This window comes from Pipistrellus hanaki, assembly GCF_964339955.1.
Source record: "Pipistrellus hanaki genome assembly, chromosome: 4".
Classification (NCBI taxonomy): domain Eukaryota; kingdom Metazoa; phylum Chordata; class Mammalia; order Chiroptera; family Vespertilionidae; genus Pipistrellus; species Pipistrellus hanaki.
This window is the reverse complement of record NC_140506.1, coordinates 89,625,613-89,648,171: the sequence shown is the minus strand read 5'-3', so window position 1 is coordinate 89,648,171 and position 22,559 is coordinate 89,625,613. Positions and strand designations below refer to the sequence as shown.

At 40.3% G+C, this 22,559-nt stretch overlaps 1 protein-coding gene across 1 annotated transcript in view; it reads right to left on the bottom strand.

Moving 5' to 3' along the window:
• Nucleotides 1-22,559, bottom strand: part of CREBBP (CREB binding lysine acetyltransferase) — a 157,104-nt gene that overhangs the window by 11,183 nt on the left and 123,362 nt on the right. The window contains exons 18-27 of the mRNA XM_084882247.1: nucleotides 20,986-21,225; nucleotides 19,064-19,152; nucleotides 13,684-13,764; nucleotides 12,002-12,058; nucleotides 6,347-6,424; nucleotides 5,970-6,037; nucleotides 3,214-3,364; nucleotides 2,697-2,843; nucleotides 1,720-1,833; nucleotides 462-627 (exon numbers count right to left, since the gene is read on the bottom strand). Of these exons, the coding sequence (XP_084738373.1) occupies nucleotides 462-627; nucleotides 1,720-1,833; nucleotides 2,697-2,843; nucleotides 3,214-3,364; nucleotides 5,970-6,037; nucleotides 6,347-6,424; nucleotides 12,002-12,058; nucleotides 13,684-13,764; nucleotides 19,064-19,152; nucleotides 20,986-21,225 (1,191 nt within the window). The remainder of the gene's footprint in view (nucleotides 1-461; nucleotides 628-1,719; nucleotides 1,834-2,696; nucleotides 2,844-3,213; nucleotides 3,365-5,969; nucleotides 6,038-6,346; nucleotides 6,425-12,001; nucleotides 12,059-13,683; nucleotides 13,765-19,063; nucleotides 19,153-20,985; nucleotides 21,226-22,559) is intronic.

The following is a 22,559-nucleotide window of genomic DNA, read 5'->3' as shown; positions in this document are numbered from 1 at the left end:
CCTGGCACCGGGAGTGGAGGGGGGCCTGAGGCTGCGCCTCCTGCCCTACGTGCACCAGAAGATCTGAGGCTGCACTCTCCGCTTAGTGCTGGGCCAGGGGATCTGAGGCTGGGCCCCCCACCCGGCAGGGCTTGATGGGGTTAGGCCTGCCAAGTCTGGGTCTCACGTGATTTCGAGGCGTGCGTAGTGGGCAGGGACTTGACGCTGGGTCCTGAGGCCCACCCCAGACTCTGACAGGAAGAAGATTTTCATATACATTTTACTAATTTTCTTTCATTTCTGACACTTCTATTATAGAACAAGGGCAAATAACAATTTAAAAATATTTTCTCTAATTAATTCCCTTTTAATGCGCACAAATTTCATGCATTGGACCTGTGAGTGTGAGAAAAAGACACCTGAAAGTATGTAAATTAGCGGTGAGAAAGCCACTGCATGCCTCCTTCAGCAAGCACAAGTACCTTGTAGTCATGGATGATCCGCTCTGCAAAAGCCTTGTCCAGCATCTTCTTATACCACTCCTGCAGGCGCTTCGGTTTGGGGATTTTTTGATCAGGGGGGTGGCAATGGAAGATGTAGTCATCTCCTTCACTTGGAGGACAGGCCCAGATGTGTCCTGTCACATACCTGCAGGACACACACCCATAATTCAGATGAAAGTGTTGAGAAAATCTGTCCCTGCTTTCAAGGAGTAACAGTTGAGGAACAGGGACCAAAGCAAGGACAGAAATAAATATATATAAAGAAAAAGGAAAGCAAAGAAATGACCACAATGCTGCGGCAGAATGGATAAGACATTTAGAGATTCCAAACCAGTGTGCTGGGAGTTGGGGGTGCGTGGGTAAGGCCAAAAATCTCTAGTGTGCAAATGCACGCCTGGACATCAGCACAAAGATGCTTCCTTCTCAGGCTGTGCAAGTCGGGCAGGGACCGAGGCTGTAAGGGAACCCGTGAGCACAGGAGAAAGCCGGGAAGACAGAGACTCATTAGGTTTTTAAATGGCTTTACCCAGGGACACACTGAATTTCACATACTTTCTTCTGCACATAGGAAAGGCAGCTGGATATTTCTAAGGGTTAAAGTTAAAATAAATCTTATTCATTCTGTTTAAGACACTTCAATCAAATATCTCTAACTTTTTCAAATTGGGAAAGGAATATGAAAGATCCAGAACATGACAACAGATATAAAGAATTCAGAGGTAAGAGACCACACTTGTAGGTTTCCATTCCTACAAAACATTGAGAAAAAGCAAATTTATGGGGACAGAAAGTAGATCAGTGGTCATTGGGGGTAGGGGTGGGACAAGGATTAAGAGCAAATGGGCAGAGGGATCTTTTTGGGGGATGACAATGTTCTGAGACTGATTAAGGGTGATGGCTACACCACTCCATAAAGTTACTAAAAGTCAGTGAAGTGTACACCTGATATAGGCAAATTTTATAATATATAACATATGCTTCATAAAAATTTTTTACAAAGACACCAGAATGGAACAATAATGAAAAAAATGCAGAAGGCAGAAAAAGTGCATGCACTGTGCTGAGAAGCCCCAAGAACATGAGAGAAGCTCTTGGAGGCTTCAGAATCCAGCTAAGGACACTAAAATAAAAACACATCAAACTTAAAGAAACATTCTCATTATTTCACAAACTAAATATACAGTGAAAATTAAAAATGGAGCTTTAATTAGTTCTGGATAATCTTAATGAAACTTACCCCAATTTCTTCACATATTCTAAATATCCAATAAGGATCTCATGGTAAACAGCTGTCCGCAGGCATCGGGGCCGGAAGAAATGAATACTGTCCAGATAAGATATGTATACACGTCTGGGGGTGGGAAAGAAAAATTAATCAACAGTTCAGGGTATCCCAAAATAAATTTTGTTCAATAGCATTTACACGGACCACAAAAAGGATATAAAAACATAAGAAAATTCCCATTGCCAACTGCTGCTGCCAATCAATAAAATGGAATCCAATTTCATCACCAAAGTGAAAAGCAATGGCATCTCATCATTCACCACAGAGAACCATGGATAAATCAGGGCAAGAAGAAAAGACATTTTTAAAATTCCTTCTCACCCAGATTCTAGAAAGAACATGAAAGATCTCTTTATAGAGGTACGTCATTGTTTTCTTGGGTGCATCAGAGAATGTCCAGGCTCATAGAATGGTTCCTACCCCATTCTCTGTGGCTCTACCTGCCCCAGGTAAGACAGGGACAACAGCAAGACCAGAACCAGAATCCATGAGTACTCAAAACATAAAACGGGCTTCAAATAGTCCTTTAAACCCCCACACCCCACTGACTTAGAGGAAACATAAACTAATTTGGTTAATCAATAATGGATTAAAAAAAATTAAAAATATATTTTATTGATTTTTTACAGAGAGGAAGGGAGAGGGATAGAGAGCTAGAAACATCGATGAGAAATATCAATCAGCTGCCTCTTGCACACCCCTCTCCCCAAAGGGGATATGCTCGCAACCAAGGTACATGCCCTTGACCGGAATCGAATCCAGGACCCTTCAGTCCCTAAGCCGACGCTCTATCCATTGAGACAAACCGGTTTCGGCAATAGTGCATTATTTTAAACCCAGCTCTAAAGCACACAGGTTCTCTAAGACACATAGAACCTTAGTGCATTATAAGACAGCATGACCCCCCTTGAAAGGAGATAAAGGACTACCTTGTGTTAGGAGGGGGGCAATCAGAGCCATATTCTTGGACATGCATTCCAAAGAAGCATACATCCACTCCATCAATTTCCTCAAAAGCAAAGAGAGCTTTGGTTCGATACGGGAAAGATTCAGACATTTCCCCAGAATCCACAAACCTGAAACAAAAGTCAGAAACTGATGTTTGCATGTGCCATTGTTCATAAGGTGCTTTATAACCTATATCTTGCTCAGGGTAGAGGAGATAAAGAAAGGCCTGTCACTTCTGACTACCAGCCCAGAGTTCTTACCACTAGTGTGAGCAGCTTGGAGATTTGATCCCATTCTTTGTGACACAGTTTCACTTGACTGGGAATTTTACCTTTTCTAATGAATTTTGGATAGAAAGAAGGGCTTGTAACACACTAACCACTGAAAATCTTAAATTATGCAAAAAGCCTTGTCAGAATGTGGGGCTTTTGTTAACCAGGTGGGGTAAGCAGTGGGACAATGCTGTTTTAGAAAATAGCACAAAGTCTGCACACAAACCGTGACTTCATCCCAGGCTTGACCTCCACAGTCTTATCTGAGCTGGCCACCACTCGAACAAAGACCTCCCCAGCTTCAGGATGATTCTGTCGCCGCAAAAACTTGTTGACTCGGTCTTCCAAGTGGTTTCCCAATCGTGTGGTCTGCAGTCCTGAAAAGTTTAGAAGGAGCAGGTGAGAGAGTTTTGGAAGAACTATGGAGAAGGCAACTGAGATCACAGATTCCTCCTTTTCCTTTCAGGGTAATCTGACATATTTTGGGGTGTGTGTGTGTGTCTGTGTGTGTGTGTGTGTGTGTGTGTGTGTGTGTGTTTGGTTAATCTTCACACCCAAGGATATTTTCCCATTGATTTTTTTTTTTTTAAAAAGAGAAGCATTGATGTGAGAGAGAGACACGATTAGTTGCCTCCTGCACACACCCCAACCAGGGCCCGGAGAGGAGCCTGAAACCAAGGTACATGCCCTTGGCCGGAATTGAACCCAGGACCCTTGGGTCCACAGGCGGACCCTCTATCCACTGAGCCAAACTGGCTAGGGCAACTTGACATAGATTAAAGAATTAACACTCTGCCCTGGCCAATTGGTTCAGTTGGTTAAGGGTGTCATCCCATATACCGAAAGTTTGTGGGTTCGATGCCTGGTTGGGGTGTGATTTTCAAATAGCAAACCAAAGGACCTTTAAAATTAGGTCTTTACTTTTTTCTTCAAATCACCAGAGTGAAAGCAGGGTGATTCTCATCCATGTGATGCACTCATGAGGTGTATTTCAGGTCTCTGTGTTTATGCAGTAGGCCTTTCTCCCAGATTGAGGGGTGGGGGTGGGGGGGGGCACTTTTCTCTTTATGTGATCAAATCATTCAGCTTATTGCTTTCCCACTCTGGGTTTTTTTTTTTTTTTAGGAAGGTGTATTTTATAATCCAGCACAGGAAAAATACTCTTACTGTGACCTTGAGTTCACTTTCAGTTGTTTCCTTCTCCTTTAACCATCTGAAATTGAATGTGTGTGTGGTGTAAGGTAGGGAAGTGGCTCTGGATGGATGGTCAGTTGTGACTATCATTCACTGACTATCAGTTGAAAGACATTTCTAATACTCAGTGCAAATATGAATGAGGTAAACTTTCCTTTGTGATCTACAAAAACTTGGAACCCAAGGAGTGACACTAGACTTCTAAGATCCTTTTTTGTAAGCAAATATTCTATATCTTAAACACTCAAGCTCATCTACCAAAGGTCCATGTGTCTTCTCTACCATTCTCTGGACATGGGGTAAGATGAGAGCCGGGCCAGCTCTTGGCTCTTCTGTGACCCCCTATACCTCACCCTTGTGCCTTCCAGCTGAAATTGCTCTTCTAGCGAGGTTTAGCTCTCTTGGCAGTTTAGTTTGGTCACTGAAGCTCTGGCCTAAGCAAGTGTTTTTAAGTTGCTGACTGCTCAGAATGTGATCTCACTCAGAATGGACCCCCTAAGGTAGAGACAACTACTTTTCCCCAAGGCACATCTGGCAAGGTCTGGAGACATTTCTGATGTTCACCATTCATAAAGATGGAGGTTATTGATATTTAGTGGGCTGCAGCCAGGGATACTGCTAAATCCTACAAAGCACAGGACAGCCATCATAACAATTATCTGGTCCTGAATGTCAATATTGGCTCAGTGGAGAAACCCTAAAGACAAATACTACAGTAGCCAATAAAGAGGTCAATGGGAGAAAAAAGGGGACACATGTAATACTTTCAACAATAAAAATTACAGTAGCCAGTGAGTTTCTAAGTATCTCAAAACATTTTATAAAAGTGAGTTTAAGTTATAGGATAACTATGGATTTTATTAACTACAGAGTTTGAACTTGAATTGACAATGACTTGGAAGCCTATGGAATGACTTCCTTTTTGCCTGCTTCATGTCCCCTACGTCCCCCAGCAGCTCTCTTCTACTCCCAGCACCTCAGATGACCTGGCTCTTGGTAGAGACACCCTGAGCTCTGTGCTAGTCACCTATCCTGCTGCAGGGAGTACTGGGAAGGTGCACTTTAAGGTTCCACTGTAGGTGGCTTTCCTACTCGAGTTCCCTTATAAACTCAGCAAAAGGACAGCTTGGGAATGCCATGCTGTGGAAGGTGCCCCCAGTACTTGAGAATCAAGTGGACAAAGGTTACGTATTATACACATATCTATCTATGTATATAAAAAAAGATATGAAAAGTTACTTTTAGTAGCAACAGCCACTCTAAATGCAGCAACATTCCCAAGTCTTTGCGCAGACCAGGCTCCTACCAGTCTTGGATGGATGGCGGCCAATTCCCAGATCATTCCTCATAACAGCGGGGTCCACAACAGCAAGTGGCCGCCCACACTTGGCCCCAAGACTGAGTGTGCGGCTCAGACAGAACAACTGTGTGTGTTTGTGTGTGTGTGTGTTTTGGGGGAGGTCTTATTTTTAAGCTATTTAAGAAGGATCTGCTGACAAATTTTCTCTTTAGAATTCACAAAGTTTACAATGTATCTAAGCTTTCTACACTTGCATCTAAAACATGGATTGAGCAAAAAGCTGACTTTGATATCACGATCAGGTCAAACGGTTCTTTAAGGGGAAGACAAGAAAAATACAAAATATTAGAAAACAAACTCACAGATAAAAAAATGTTGGACAGGTCATCTACAAAGTCACGTGTTGAGAGGAACCAAAGGAAAATTGGGTAATTATACAATTTTCTACAATGTACAGACCAGGAAAAAGAAATCCTTCCATAACTTACTCTTAGCACTGAATTTGTTTTCTTTTCGAGTTCTGCCAGTTTTCTTCAAGCAGTTGTCACATACAAAGCTGCAAAAACATAATGGGTGTGATTAGATTATACAAAACAGTATATGTTGCCAAACTAATGAAATGCAGCATTAGAATACTTTGATGGCTGTTTAAATTGCATCATTATACAAAAGTGAAGAGGCAGACTGCTTTGATTCTATAATTCCTAAAGCAGGCAAACACGACTTAAAACTTAGGACCAACTGCCATCTATTGTAATTGCTGAATTCTTGCTGACAATGAATGAAATGCAGCAGCAGCAGCCACCCTCCCCTCCACTCTGTGCAAAACTGCTTTCCTTTCCCCAAGATCAAGGAAATTACTCACCCTGACGGCCAAATGATATCATAGTGTAAAACACAAATCTGATGCATTTTCCGGCCACACTCCTTGCAATCAACAAAACTAGAAGACAAAGAAAGCACAGTGAATGCACAGGAAACCACAAAACAGAGTGGTCTGTAGGAGCTTGTGTACTATGTTCTCTTATCCCCTTGATTACTTTGAGCATTTGGTATTAATACACTTGTTGATTGATTCAGTCAGATTTTAAAAATGCATCAGTATATTTTCTGTGGGAAAAGTTCGAACCCTTCTTTTACAAATGCCTCATTCCTCTCTTCTCCCAATCTCCTTTGCAATTAGGAATGAACCTTTACTTTTAAAAAGTGCTATGATAAAGGTACATTTTATAGGCCAGTATTTCTGACAGTACTATACATGTTGAAGACAAACACTTGCTCCAGGTAAGTGCACATTAAATTGACTTAAGTAATAGAGAACAATACTTTCAATATTATAAACATTTATTCTTTTCTTTTTTTTAAATAGACACGCATACTTAAGAGCATCTGTTTCACACACACACACACACACACACACATATATATTTTAATTGATTTTTTTACAGAGAGGAAAGGAGAGAGATAGCTAGAAACATTGATGAGAGAGAGAGACATCAATCAGATGCCTCCTGCACACCCCCTACCGGGGATGTGCCCGCAACCATTGTTCATGCCCTTTACTAGAATCGAACCTGGGACCCTTCAGTCCACAAACCGACGCTCTATCCACTGAGCCAAACCAGTTTTGGCTAAACATTTATTCTTATGCCTAGGCACTGGAAGTGTCTGTTCTGAGTTAATAACAAAGGTGGGAAGTTCCAAACTGACTAGTAAATGACAGTTTTACTCAAGTAAACAATGGAAGCAAGGGGACGCACTAAGTCACTTGCCCTCTACTGCAGACCCCATCCAAGCTCACCTGAAAATCTTAATTGCCAACATACTTGAAGGTAAAAACCTGTATTTTAGCCACTCCCTTAGCATCATCACAACTTACAGTTGGTGGAAGTCTTAAGTGGCAAGAAAGTGGGTTCAGGCTCTTCTAATCAGTCTGGATGCTGAGCCCTATTACCTGATACATGATCAAGTCCCTGATCTTCCACTGTCCTTGCTGAGCAAGGCTTAAACCACAAATCAAGCCTTACCCAGCTTCTCTGTTCCTGTTCTACTGGAGGAAAAAGACATGCAAAACCGCAGCACCATTACACGGCCCTCCCATGCTGTGCTGCTCCCCCATTCTATCTGGTGGTGTTCTGAACCTTCACTCCCTCAAGTGCCCCATCACTGTCAACAAGTTCCTTTGTTGAGGAGAAACCAAGATGGTGGCATAGGATAGACACTCGAATGCAGCCTACCACAACAAGTTTGAATTTAGAACTGAAAAACAGGGGAAACATCACCCTGAAGCGCCAGACGGCTGGCTAAGAGGAGGCTCTACCATCTGGGAAGGAGAGAGAAGGCACGCTGAACCTCAGGAAATGTGAAGGTGCGGAGAATTGTGCGCGCAAAAAGGCAGCTGCCCAACTTCGCTGCCGACTTGCTTGCGGAGCGTGGAGAGGGTGGGCCGAGTTCACTGCTGGCTTACTTCCTGCGCGTGCAGAGAGGGCTTTCTTGTTTGGGAGGAAAACAGAACCACCCTATTGCGCCGATAGACGGCCCCAAACAGGGAGAGGCCAGACTGTCAGGCAGTGGGCAGAGATCTCTTGGAGGTGTGTGAAGCCAGTGGCCATGACTGCGGGACTCAGAAACCAGACCCTCGTAGGGAGGGGCTGAATATAGTTTGTTTGCACCACCCGAGACTTCGCCTCATCCAAGTGGAGCACAGAAGCCCTTCCAGTGGCTAGCTTTCTCGTTTATAGTGAATGGGACTCTCCTAGGGAGTGACAGACAGGAATCTAAAGCTTGTCTGCGCCTATACCAAAGAGGTGCGTGCGCCTGCAACCAATTGTGCGGGATTCGACAAAGCTTGTCTGTACCACCCTGAGACTCCGCCCCATTCAAGCGGAATACAGAAACCCTCCTAGCTGAGACACTTCTGATCCTCATAGCCAATTTTGGCTTGGAGATCTATGCTTCCCAGTGATACCAACAACAAGCAAGGCTTAACAACAAGACTGCACACACAGCCCACAAAGGGCTACACCAAGACTGTCCACCTCAGGTAACTGGGAGGTGGTGATTCACTAAACCATATAGGACACCTTAGCACACAAAGCTACCCTACCAACTCAGGGAAGCTGTGAAAATGCCAAGACAAGGAAACAGTTCACAAACAAAAGAAATGGAGGAAAAGAAGAGACTGGATATAGAGTTCAAAATCACGCTTATAAGGTTTTTCAAGAATTTCCTAGAAAAGGTCTATAAGACCTATGAGGATATGAAAAGGGATCAACTAGAAATAATAAGGGATCAACAAGAAATAAAGAATACATTGTCTGAAATAAAAAAATATTATACAGAGTCCTAAAAACAGAATGGAAGATCGCAAGAATCAAGTCAAAGAGTTGGAACATAAAGAGCCAGAAGACACTCCTCTGCAGAAGCAAGAAGACAAGAGAATCCAGAAAGTTGAAGATAATGTAAGAAACCTCTGGGACAACTTCAAGCGAACCAACATCAGAATTATGGGGGTCCCAGAAGATGAGAGAGAGCAAGATATCGAAAACATACTGAAAGAAATAGTGACAGAAAACTTTCCCCACCTGGTGAAAGAATTAGACTTACAAGTCCAGGAAGCGCACGGAACTCCAAACAAAAGGAATCCAAAGAGGACCACACCAAGACAAATCATAATTAAAATTCCAAGAGCAAAAGACAAAAAGAGAATATTAAAAGCAGCAAGAGAGAAACAGGTAGTTACCTATAAAGGAGCACCCATACGATTGTTAGCCAATTTTTCAGCACAAACCATGCAGGCCAGACGGGAATGGCAAGAAATATTCAAGGTGATGAATAGCAAGAACCTACAGCCAAAAATACTCTACCCAGCAAAGCTATCACTCAGAATCGAAGGCCCGATAAAGAGCTTCACTAATAATAATAAAAAAAAAAAAGCTAAAGGAGTTCATCACCGCCAAACCAGAATTATATGAATTGCTGAAGGGGGTTCTTTCGGAAGAGAAAGAAAATAAAGATAAAAATTATGAACAATAGCCGGGACCGGTTTGGCTCAATGGATAGAGCGTCGGCTTGGGGACTGAAGGGCCCCGGGTTCGATTCCGGTCAAGGGCATGTACCTTGGTTGCGGGCATATCCCCAGTAGGGGGTGCGTAAGAGGCAGCTGATCAATGACTCTCTCTCATTGATGTTTCTAACTCTCTATCTCTCTCCCTTCCTCTCTGTACAAAAATCAATAAAATATATTTTTAAAAAAATTATGAACAATAAATACATAACTATCAACAAGTAAATCTAAAAACCAAGGGAATTAAAAAATCGGATGAACAATATTAACTGGTGAATATAATAGAATCAAAGGTATGGAAGGGGAGTGAACTGACAATTCTCGGGGAAAAGGGGAGTGGGGGTGTGGGAAGAGACTGAACATAAACTGTGCATCTATGGATGAGAACAATGGGGGGTGGGGAAAGGGCAGAGGGTGGGGTGGGAACCTGGTGGAGGGGAGCAATGGAAGGGGGTGGGAGGATGAGGAACATTGGTAATAATATGAACAATAAAGATTTATTAAAAAAAACAAAACACAAAACTAAAACAAGTTCATTTGCTGAAATTTCAGCAGTTGAGCTCATCCCTGGTTAAGAATTTAAAAGGTCAGCAAGTAATAACTCTCTGAGCTTCTGTGCCTGCTCCAAAGACACCCCATTCTCAGCCCTTTCCTCCTATGTAAAGGAAGAGGAATGTAAAAAAATACGGTATTTGTTCTAGACCCCATTTTATCCATTTTGAATTTCAATCTCTCTCCCCTTCTATCATTAACCAACTGGATGACTCCCCTTCCTACATTTTTATTCATGCAGTTACCCAAGCCACCAGTTAGTCTGAACCTTTCCTCACCCTGCAGTGTGGTCTCTTCCACCAGAAGGCTGTTCAGGTCGCCCTTCCCCCTTCCACCTCCTGCCTAAGCTGCTCCTCTGAGTCTCCTAACTAGTTTCCCTACTAGGGAGCAAAGTCTTCCTCTCCACTGAATCTATCTCACAAATCCAGTATAATCTTTCCCTAACAGAAGCCAATGATGTCCCCCAAACCACCTTAGCACACTCAGGAGAAAACCTTCAGGTCCAAGAACCATGTAAGGGGCTCTGCACTAGTTGCCTCTCCTCCACATCACTTGGGGCTCCATCCACATGCTCTACCTGCCAACCACTTGAGCTCACTGATGTTGTTGCTGAACATCCTATGTTCTTTTACTCCTTTGTGTATAGAATATTCTTCCCATTTCTCAACACCTGACTCCAGATGAGTGTCATCTTCTCTGGAATGCCATCATGACCAGAAACAGGGCCCCTCACTTTTGGGCTACCTTACTACCTCCTGCTATCTGCGCAATGATCCATCTGTCTCTTGTACTGATGGACAAGCTCCTGCCTAGTAATGAGTACTTCAATGTAATGTATTTTGAAGTTAGAAATGAATATAAATCATAGTGAATCTGAAAAACTGAAGGGGAGGACATAATGTGAACAGGGAGCTGGACAATTACGACAAATAATTCACTGGTCATTAATGATCTGGGGAGGCACCTCCTCACGCACCAGGCTCTATGCTCAGGCTGGAGTTCTTGTATTCAATGTGTACCCAGTCTGGGCACTACTAGTAGGAGAGATTATGTAAGCTCTCAATGTAAAATTAGGTTTCAATATGAGGTCTGGGTGGAAAGTCTGTCTCTTCCACTGTATCAATAGGGCTCACTAAAGCTAGGGGTTTGGAGCCAAGAGAGGGGAGGACCTGTTTCTCAGTTCTGGATGCACTATAGTCATGTTTACCAAACATCAAATGGTGCTGGAGCCTGCATTCTAAGCAGCTCTGAAAGTGCATTCAGCACAGCGGTAGAACACAATGGGCCTCTCCACACACTGGGGTGGTCTCAGGACTTGGCTTTGGGGACCTGAAGGGGTTGTCACACTGAAGGGAGTTCTGAAGCCTCTTAAGGGCCATCACAGAGCACACTTTGCAAATACAGCATTCTCACTGAGCAAGATGAAGGAAGGTCAAATATTTGACAATGGCCTTTGAAAATATACCATACTAAAGACAGTGGCAAGAACATACGCCAGGCTTCCCATTTGTTATTTTTAGAAAGTGGTTTCTAAGAGGTTTTCTTTCTAAAATTTCCCTTTAAATGATACTAGCACTACTCTACCAAATATTCCTACCTGTGTTTTCTAAAGATTCACACTAAATGGCTTCTTAAAAACACCAATGACCAACTTATTAGAGAGAATCTATTAGAACAAAGACCCACCTAAGTCTTGTCAAAACTCAGTACCTGAAGAACATGTTTAGAGACATACATATTTAGTGTGAGTTAAAGAATGATTCATATATGAAATAACTTCACACAATAAAATTCCACCCAAAGCAATGCATTTACAATGTCTTCTTCCACACTCAATCATAAGGAGGAACTGTTCTTGATCTGAAACTAAAATCTAAAAGAAAGAAATAACTATATACTCACGGTTCAGGATCTAAGGTATCATTTTTCTTCTTTTCAAATTGATCCTTTGAAATTGTCCTTGTTTAAAAAGAAATTTTAAAAAAGTTAATTAACTTAATAATTGATCTGTTGAATATAAACTATAGTTTCTGGAATATTACGTTGCAACTAGTTCTTCAAACGGAAAATAATAGCTAAAATCCCAAGTAGATGCAATGATGGCATGAACATATAAAACTCAATTCTACAGAAAGCACCACCATTTAATTTTCTCTATCTTTCTCGGAATATTTCCTCCTAACTATCATCAGCACTTATTACAAGATTTAACTAAAACTAGTAAAAACATGATGGCAAAATTGTGTTTCAAACTTGTTAATTTTCAATCAAATCTATATGGTGACTAGCTACTAAATTTAACTGATATTGGTGCAACTAATTCTTTTTTTAAACTGATTTTTAGAGAAAGTGGGAGGGGGAGGAGGAGGAGAGAGAGAAAGAGAAACATTGATATGAGAGAGAAACATCGATCTTTTGCCTCCCCTACGTGCCCTGACCGGGAATCAAACCTATAACCTTTTTGGTATACAAGACAATGCTCCAATAAACAGCCACCTGGCCAGGAACAATTCTTTTAATTATAGTATTACCTCAATGACAGAAGGTCAGCATCTATGCAGTGATATTTTACTCTTAAAGGGCTGAGTATTGGTTTCTATCGTCCTTTTGTTATGATCAGTGTATATATGTGAATGACTTCTGATTCACATAATTATACAATGCAATTATTAATCATGTAATAGGACCAAAAGATTAAGATGACAAGGGATAGAAAAATAAATCGAATAGGTAGGATATCTGCCCTTTTGATTTGTAAGTGGCCATGTTTATTTTGCATTAGAATAAAGTAGCCTTGAGTTGCAGACTAAGTGTCCCACCCTGCTGAAAAGTGTGTTAGTGTGAAGCTCTGTTGCCTGTGGGGGAGACATCATACTAGCAAAGTAGCCAGCGTGGTTGGAATCAGGCAGAGTCCAGAGAAAAGAGAGAACCATAGAACACTGGTAGTTCTGGGCAGACATGGTGGCTGGCAGGTTTTTAGATTTCTCAAGCACATAAATGAGCTGACCACAGAGGACAGGCATTGGGACCAAAAGGTGGACTCAGTGAAGGAATAAAAGGGCCAACTCAGGCCTGTCTAAATTGGACCTAGTGAGCAAGAGTCAAGTTTCCAGCAAAGGAGGAGACATTTACACTCTGGGATCTCATTATCTGTATTCCATTAGCTTCACAACTTAAAGGATGAAAGTAGGTACATGAAACTCATTTTTTGCTACTACCAGTCTATGGATAGGGTTATCTGGTTTCTTAGGTGAACTGAAAATTTATAACTTCCAAAAATGCAGGGTGGCAGCCTCTAGGAAAAGCCAAGTGTTTTAAAAGAAGAATTGGAGCAAGATTGAGAGAGACCTGTGAACTGCACAGGGCGGCTCTGAACACCACTGTACTGAATGGAGGGAAGAACATGGAAGTACCACTGGTGTTTAGCTCAAACAGCTACATGTTAAAGTATGAATGTGAGCATAATTAATGTGAGAAAATATACTACACACAAGTCAAAACAGCAGTAGTGCTTTCCTTTTACTCATGGACAAGAGACAAAAACAATTAAGAATCACTCCCGAGAAAAATGACATAGTACTTACGTCTGGGGTTGTGAAGGGTCGTCACCAAGGGTAACATTCTCCCCCTGGATCTCTGTGAAACACTTCTCACAAAAATGATACCTGTCAGCAAGAAGGCCATACTTGGGTGAACTGGTCCATCAAAACACACAGCCACCCAAGCAACGAAGCCACCAATCAGAGCAGGGCAGATCACCACGACGAAGGGGGGACGTTGTTGGTTGATTGATGGGTCAGTGAGAACAATGAGAGGAACAGGGGCAGGTTGGGAAGGGCAGGATTAGAGAACAGGGAAGGGAACAAATAGCACAGACATAGAGGTAAGACGCAAACACCAAGACAACACAGAGCAGAAAGCCAAGGCAAAGCATTGATTAGCATTCGGTCTCATTGCACACATCACAGGCCATCATCACTAACAACGACAGGGCTTGGTTCAGCTCCAAGATGCAAATGTTTGCAAGGAGTTGTTAATACCAGAATTGTAAGGAGCTTAAAATTTAGAAGTTTGAATTTCTTATTAGAGAAAAATACAATTTCAGGGTTTGGAAAAAATTGACTTTGAACAAAACAGTCTGACAAAAGGCCTTAAAAAAGCAATTTAAACTGAAAATGCTTTTTTTTCAAAATGGAAAATTTATGCTTGACAGCAATTCAGAGATTTTTATTTCTGGTTTTTAAGCCAGATCTTTAAAGGTTTAAAAATGTTCAGCACTCAAAACTGGTTTTAATTTTTTTCCTTTTTTTTCTCTCTCATGTTAATCACTTAATTGTGTTATAATACAAATGAAACCAAATCCATTTTCTAGACAAACATTTAACAGAAATGCAATAGGGGTCAAAGACTTTCCAGCCATTTATCAATAAGAATATACAGAGGAAAAAAATTGTGATATATTGTATAAACAATACAATATATATATATAAATCCACAAACAATGTTAAAGACTTTTAAAATTCAATTCTAAGCTTTGACAAACTTTTTGGGACTGGGACCAATCATTCATCAATCTGAGATACTCAGTGATTGACTGCTCTGACTTGGTGACAATCCAAGTTAAGCAAATTTAGAGAGTTAAATCTTTAAAGCACAATCTGCATTTGAGAAATTATCCATAACCCCAATTTCTTGTAAGATAATACAGAGCCTCAGCTCAAGCTATCAAATAAGAATAATTAAAATAAAAACTATTAAATGTTTGGAAAGGACATGAATGAGAAATCAACAAAAATGCAGGCTGATGCTGCATAAAACAAGATGGGCACACAATACCGTAAAAAAAACAACAAGCTGAATGAATGTGACTTATACAAGCAAAAAGGATGAGTATAAGGTAGCAACAGCAGCACAATAAAATGCAGTTTTAGTGCTCAAAACTACGTCTACAAGATGCCAAGAGGATTAGTGTTAAAGACACTATGACAAGACTTGGAGTGCCACACTGAACCAAGAGTACAGAAGGAGATGCGGCAGCTTGCAGTTTCACACGTGCGCGCGCGAACACGCACGTGCACACACACACGAGCACACACGCACCATGCACAGCTACAAACGACAGTCAGACACCACCTGGCCATTTTCTCTTCATTACTAAAATAGGTCCTCTACAAGTTCTAATTCTAACCTAAATTAAATACATTGACATTTTGTCTGCTATGTTTTACCGGCTAAATACATACTATATTAAAGGCATAAAACTTGAGAGCACGCACACACCCCAAGATTACACCATTTTTCAGTATGTTGATGAGGAACATGACAGATTCCCTGTGGGTAACAACTGGATTAATGAAAGTTTCTTGCTGGGACCTGTTTATTTAGGACTAAGTCAATTAATGAATTCTGTCAAGATTAAAACTCTGACCAGGAGCAAATTAATATTGCTGTTTTAAATATATACAGGGATAGGCAAAAGTAGGTTTAGAGTTGTAAGAACACAAAACACAATGTTTATTACTGTATATGTATTTATTAATTATTGTATTATTTGTCTTATTATTATTTCGTACCCTCACCTATGGTTTATTTTTTAGTTAACGATGGCTGGTAATTTAACCTCTACTTTTGCCCATACCTGTATATTGTTTTGTTTTGCTTTCCTGAATGAACTTCAACAATATTCTGGCTACTCACTATTTTGTTAATATTCCTATGGAGCCTTGAAATCATGTAGTGAAAGAATTTTCATGTGCAGGAGGACATGATCATCACTTGGCAGGAAAGAATCAAAGTACAGAAACTATAAACCAACTCAGTGGCAACCAGAACAATAGGCAAAGATACCCCTCCATGCAAAATATTTTCCCTTTGAAAATAAAACTAGAAATTGAGTGTTCCAGTTCATTTTAAGATTAAACACACAGCCACTATGGACTAGCAAGAAGAGTAACTTTGAACACATTTTGAAATGCAATTGCTGCTATAATTACATGTGAGCATAAATGATTTTAAACCCTGGAAAAATTCTTAGCTTTTATTCAAGCAGGGCATCAAGTCCAGCAACATTCAGGAAACAAGAATCATAAACCCATTATTTTCCAACGAAGGAAACTGGCCTGAGACAAATCATTGATGGCTAAGTGGCTGCAGAAACCTATGCTCTACGAGTAACTAACTCCCAGCCCTGAAAAACTTCAAGGATCAGTAACTGGGAGAGGCAGACAATTAACCCATGCTAGTGCCTGTCCCAAAGCAATGCCAGGGACATTGAAGAATAAAATCTGTTGAGGTTTTAGAGGAGAGTTGGAGAGGACCCAGGGACTCACTCTAATACCCTTTGAGCAGTCACCACAGCCCACAGAAGGGAGCATGGGCACCCATATAGTCAAATTGGATGCCACCACCTGGCAATCAGTGGGTGAAAATATCTTATTATCTAGTCTAAACTTTATTCATCCTGGAAATATAAAATGATTCAGAAATTTACTTTTCATTGTAACAGCCTAGTTGACATTCTGCCTTGTGTGAAGGAAGCAGATTGATGAACATGGAATTATAAAGGAGAAATACTTCACATAATCTGATGATGATGTACATCTGGGCACCTAACGTTAGCACAATGTAACTGCACAGTTTATCTGTATGGATAATTTAATGTATGGAGTAAATTTTCAAATGCAGATTGTTTTAAGTACCATATCAGTGTATACAAATAACAGGGATATCTATAGATAGTATCTATCTTACCTATAGATTAATAATTGGAAAATCTATAAAACAGTATCCCCAACATGAGTTTCTTTCAAATTTTTAAAGTATGGAAACAGGTGAAATGTAACCACACTCTAGTTTATATATTAGTTTCACTTGTTTAAATGGTCTCTAGGATTTTCTATGGTTTCAGTGCCCGAACAATTTGTGTCAAAACAATAATTCATAAAAACAGCATAGTGCTCATAGTCAAAGTTGAGAATAAAAATGCAAGCAGCTAAAATGTCCAACACAAAATTAGGCTATTGCTTTAATAGAATTACATGTTAACTTCTTCAAGGTCAGTATTCTAGAAAGAACATCTTATGACATTAAGCTAAGAAATGTATTCTTACACATACAGAAATACAATTGGACATTTCAAAACTTTCAAAACAATCCTATTTGCACTACATCAATAACCTCCTCCAATGGGTAAGTAGTGTACCCTGATGCTATCAAATTATGAATTTATTTGCTCTCAACTTAAATATGGCCAAAAATCTGTGCAAATTAGCAAAGATAGGGTCTCAAAGGACTCAGGCACAATGAAATAAAAAATGAAAAGGTCCTAAAACTTCAGATATGGTGGCAAGCAATCTGTTGTCTTTTCTTCTTTTTTTACCCAAACTGGCATCTAGCAGCAGAGGTGTTTTTCAGGGTATTGCTAATTTTAACTATTGCCTTAAAATTTCATAAATTTATTTTGCTTGGCATTTAAGTTTTCAAAGTGAATTCCTATTAATTATTTCATTAAAGACTGATAACTGAGACCATCAGGGAAGGTGTTACTGTGCCCATATCACAAACAAGAAGGTTAAGCTTGATACATATACATTATGGGATTACTAGATACATATACATTATGAAGATTACTAGACTAAGATTGTAAATGGATGGACTAGAACTTCACAACACTTGTCTGTATGGGAGAGATTCCATTAAAAAAGGGCTATGTATCATTTCAAACTTTGTCCTAAAATGCTTCTATTGACAGAAGGGCAAGCTAAGACAAATTCCAAAGAGCTAGGCAAGGCTTAGAAATCTTTATTGGAGACATTTTTAGGTCAAAAGTTTTTTAAAGTAGAATCTTGAGAAAGTCATTAATAATATTGAATATGGTTATATTTATATATTTAAATAAAATAATTTAAAAACAAATATTGAAAGAAAAATAATCTCAAAATTCCAAATTATTCAAAGTCTGTGCATGTACCCCTAAACAAATAACAAAAACCTCTCTACTTATCTTCTTCAAAATATTAGAATGTAAGCTATTACTAAGCAAACAAAAATAATTAAAACATCAACAGTCTTAATGTTGACAGTTAATATTTGAAACTAAAGATGAAGATTAGGCATGAAGCTTCTTTGTGGTCACAAAGAATCTAATTTCCAAGTCATAAAATGGAGTCAATGTAACTAAATCTGACCAAAATTTACAACATGTGCTTCAAGACATACTGCCCTCATGCTATAGCAACATGAGGCCACTTAAAACAATGAATGCAAATAGCTAAATTTTCAAAACAATCCTCAATAAAAAATACTATTTTCATTTCCCCTTTACTTAAGATAGGGGATATATTCTTTGTAAGCCATCAACATTTGAAGAGGATGGCAAATATTTTTTCAAGCATACCTACCACTTAAAAAACCTGAAATGGCCATCTTATAATAGGGAAGTTTTTAAAAAACTCAATAAAAACTCTAAATGTTATTCTGTATTATGCAACTAATTAAAAACAAAAAGTCTATGGTTTTATTTTTTCCAATCAATTAGCGCTAATGCAAGTCTTTCCATCAGACTTTCCAGGTCAAATTAACTAGACAAATATTTACATAGGAATAGTAAAAACAATGTTTCAACTTTTTTAGTATCTTGAAAAAGGCAGGTCAATCTTTATTAGAGTTATTCTCAACTCCAGACTCTTTCTTATACGGTTACTTTTTAGAACCTAATGACTCAAGAAAGAACGTACCTGATCCAGGTCAGATTGTGCAGCAAGCAGCTGTGAGCTAAAATTTTTATACTGTAAAAGCATTCCTTAAAATTAAGACTGTGAACCTATATGAGTGACCAAGAAACACTGCAACTGTGGCTCCTTTCATTGGAACTTTATGAAAGATATGTACCTGGGCTATAAGCAGACAAGCATGCCTTGCCCTAAGACCTTCGTTCTGTAGTTCAGGAAGCTGGTCAATGCTTACCTATTCTGATAGCTGTAGTAGGCTGCATCTCGAGGAATTGTACACAGTTGTTTTCCGTAGCAGCACAAAGTCTGTGGGGAAAACTCATACTGCAAAAACAAAGGAGAAAATACTAAAAATATAACCTATTTATTGTCATGTAAAGTTCTCAATTATGGAGGGTCAGAATCAACTAGTAAATTACTTCTGTTACTACACTGGATAGTGTCCTAACAATTTTCACAGCTTTTAAAGATTTTCAAAATATATATATTTTATTGATATTTTACAAAGAGGAGGAAGGGAGAGAGATAGAGAGCTAGAAACGTTGATGAGAGAGAAACATCGATCAGCTGCCTCTTGCACACCCCCTACCGGGGATGTGCCCGCAACCAATGTACATGCCCTTGACCGGAATCGAACCCGGGACCTTTCAGTCGGCAGACCGACGCTCTACCACTGAGCCAAACCGGTTTCGGCTAAAGATATTTTCTGATACAATGCAATATAATTAGGGTTTAAGAGAGATATATTATAGCCTTAGCTGGTTTGGCTTAGTGGATAGAGCACTGGCCTGCGGACTGAAAGGTCCCAGGTTCGATTTTAGTCAAGGGCACATGTCCCGGTTGTTGGCTCAATCCCCGGTAGGGAGTACACAGTAAGCAGCCAATCAATGATTCTCATCATTGACTAAAGGCCTAGTGCATGAAATTCATGCACTCGGAGGGGAGAGAGGTCCTTCAGCTGGGCCTGTGCCCTCTCTTGTCTGGGAGCCTTTGGGGGATGTCTGACTGAAGGCGTAGGCCCGTTCCCCACAGGGAGAGGCTCCCGCCACCGCTGCTGCACTTACCAGCCATGAACCTGGCTGCTGGCTGAGTAGTGCTCCACCTGTGGGTGTGCACTGACCACTAGGTGTCAGCTTCTGCATTGAACATTTGTAGCCTGGTGGTCTGTGTGTGTCAACGTGACCAGTCGTTCCACTATTTGGTTGATCTGCATGTTAGCTTTTTATTATATAGGACATTTCTATCTCTCCTCTCCTCTCCCTTCATATATATATATAAATATAAATTTATATATAAAAAACATATATTTATATAAATATACTTATATAAATATATTTATATATATAAATAAAAAAATATATATCCTATCTAATAAAGACGGAGTATGCTAATTGACCCTCACGCCATTGCAAAGATAGTGGCGCCCACAGCCAATAAGGAGGGAATATGCGAATTGACTGCCATGCCCTCAAAGTTGGTGGTGCCCAGTTCCCTCAGCCCCATTGGGGCAGCAGGCGCAGCAACGCCAGGCCCGCTCCGCGCATGTGCCTCTGGAGTCCCCTATTCCCCTCAGCTCCCCAGCTCCCCAGGGCTGTCTCCAGGTGCAGGCAAGCCTCGGAAGGCTGCTGCCTCGCTGCCAAGGGCTGTCCGAGGCTCAGGTAACCGGGGCTGGCTGAGGCTTGTGCTGCCGGCAGTGACAGCAATACAGGTGTGATGGGGCATTGCCTTCCCTAATTGCCATTTTGCTTCCTGCCCCTGAGGGCTCCTGGACTGTGAGAGGGGGCAGGCCAGGCTGAGGGACCCCCTTGCCCCCAGTGCATGAATTTGTGTGTGTGTGTGTGTGTGTGTCAATGAGTTCACTGGAACAACAAATCGATGCCTCTCTCTCCCTCTCTAAAATTAAAAAAAAAAAAAAAAAAAAAGGAGACATATATTATTGATAGTGAATGCACACAGGGGCAGCCAGAAGTGCTTAACCTAAGGCCTTTCCCCATAAGCACCTCTAGCTTTGACCATCCATTATATCACTCCAAGTAATCAATTGTTTTACTCCATCTGGGTACTTCCCAGCACACATGTGTGGCCAAAATGTTGAGTCTACCATACTGTTGGACTAACTGGGAGAAGTTCATTATCCAGAAACAGTTTAAACTGTACCTTGCGTCCACAACAATATCCAAGGGACTGCATAACAGGGTCAATTTCTTGTTCAAAGACCTCTGCCAATTTACTGCAAAACTTATAGACCCGAGACGTCTTGCGGTTATAGAGCCAGGCATTGTTGAACATCAGCCAGACATCATCCACGTACTGCCAGGGTTCTTGGTACTGCCCTGTGTCTAACTTTCGCTTGATGGTGGAAAGGTCCATGGGGTTCTTCACAATGTCAAAATAATCCTTAAAGACAAAATGGGAGAGAGATCAACCAAAGGACTTGTATTCATGCATATAAGCCTAACCAATGGACACAGACAAGAGGGGGGTGAGGGCATGAGTGGGAGGAATGGAGGGGAGTAATGGGGGAATAAGGACACATATATAACACCTTAATCAATAAAGAAATTAAACAAAATGACACCAATGAAGATTACCAATGATTTTACAAAATCACTCAAATCGTAAGCCATAATTTTCCCATAAGGTCAACATTATGAATGTTTTATAATGCAATTTCATTGCTGAAATCATTTTGTGTACACAATTATTCTGTTGGAAAACAAGTTTATGTTTTCATTTATAATTTAGCAATTGTAGTGTGTATGAAGTATATCAATTTAAGAATTGTTTAATTCTTTCTGTAATGGCATTATCACATTATTTTTTTATTTCTAGTAGATAGCCAAAGTTTATAGTTAGCTCTTAAATTCATTTAGAACAATCTCAACATGGTTTTAAAAAGTCTCCTGGATCCAACATCATTTGGATAATTTGGAAAAAGCTCAAAATGTTAAAACAATGTAAAAATAAATCTTGTGAAATGTGGGGGGGAAAAAGACAAAATGGTCTCAATCTAGTGGACACCCCAAATTCCAAATGTCAGCCTTATCTTAAAATAAAATGGAAAGTACCAGAACAACTTCTGTTTCTAACATTAAGAAGAACTGATTTTCCTCTGATTTTACTATCTAAAATTAACATTTTAAAATGTGATCAAATTCCTTCAAAGGCAAAGTTAAAGAAAAAAAATTTAAAAGAACTGTTTACTAAAAGATGCTGCTTAGCCCTAGCCAGTGGCTCAGTTGACTGGAGCATTATCCCATATACTGACAGGGGTCTTCAAACTTTTTAAAGTGGGGGCCAGATCACGGTCCCTCAGAGAGCTGGAGGGCCGGACTATCTGAACTACTAATCCCTACTGTAACACCTTGGCTGCGCTCACTGCCCAAAAAACCTGGCGGGCAGGATCAGACTCCCCTGGGGGCTGCATGTGGCCCGCGGGCCGTAGTTTGAAGACCCCTGTACTAGAAGGTTAAGGGTTTGATCCCCAGTCAGGGTGCCTACTGGAGGCAACTGATTGATGTTTCTCTCACATCAATGTTTCCCTCTCCCTAAGAATCAATAAAAACATGTCTTCAGGTGAGGATTAAAAAAAAAAAAAAGTGCTATTTAAGATTTTAAAAATAAGAATTTTCATGCACTGAATTACAATAGTAAGCAAATTTATCAGTTTTTCTAGAGATTCACTCTTGGTCCTATCAAGCAAAATGAAATTCAAAGATAAATTGAAAACA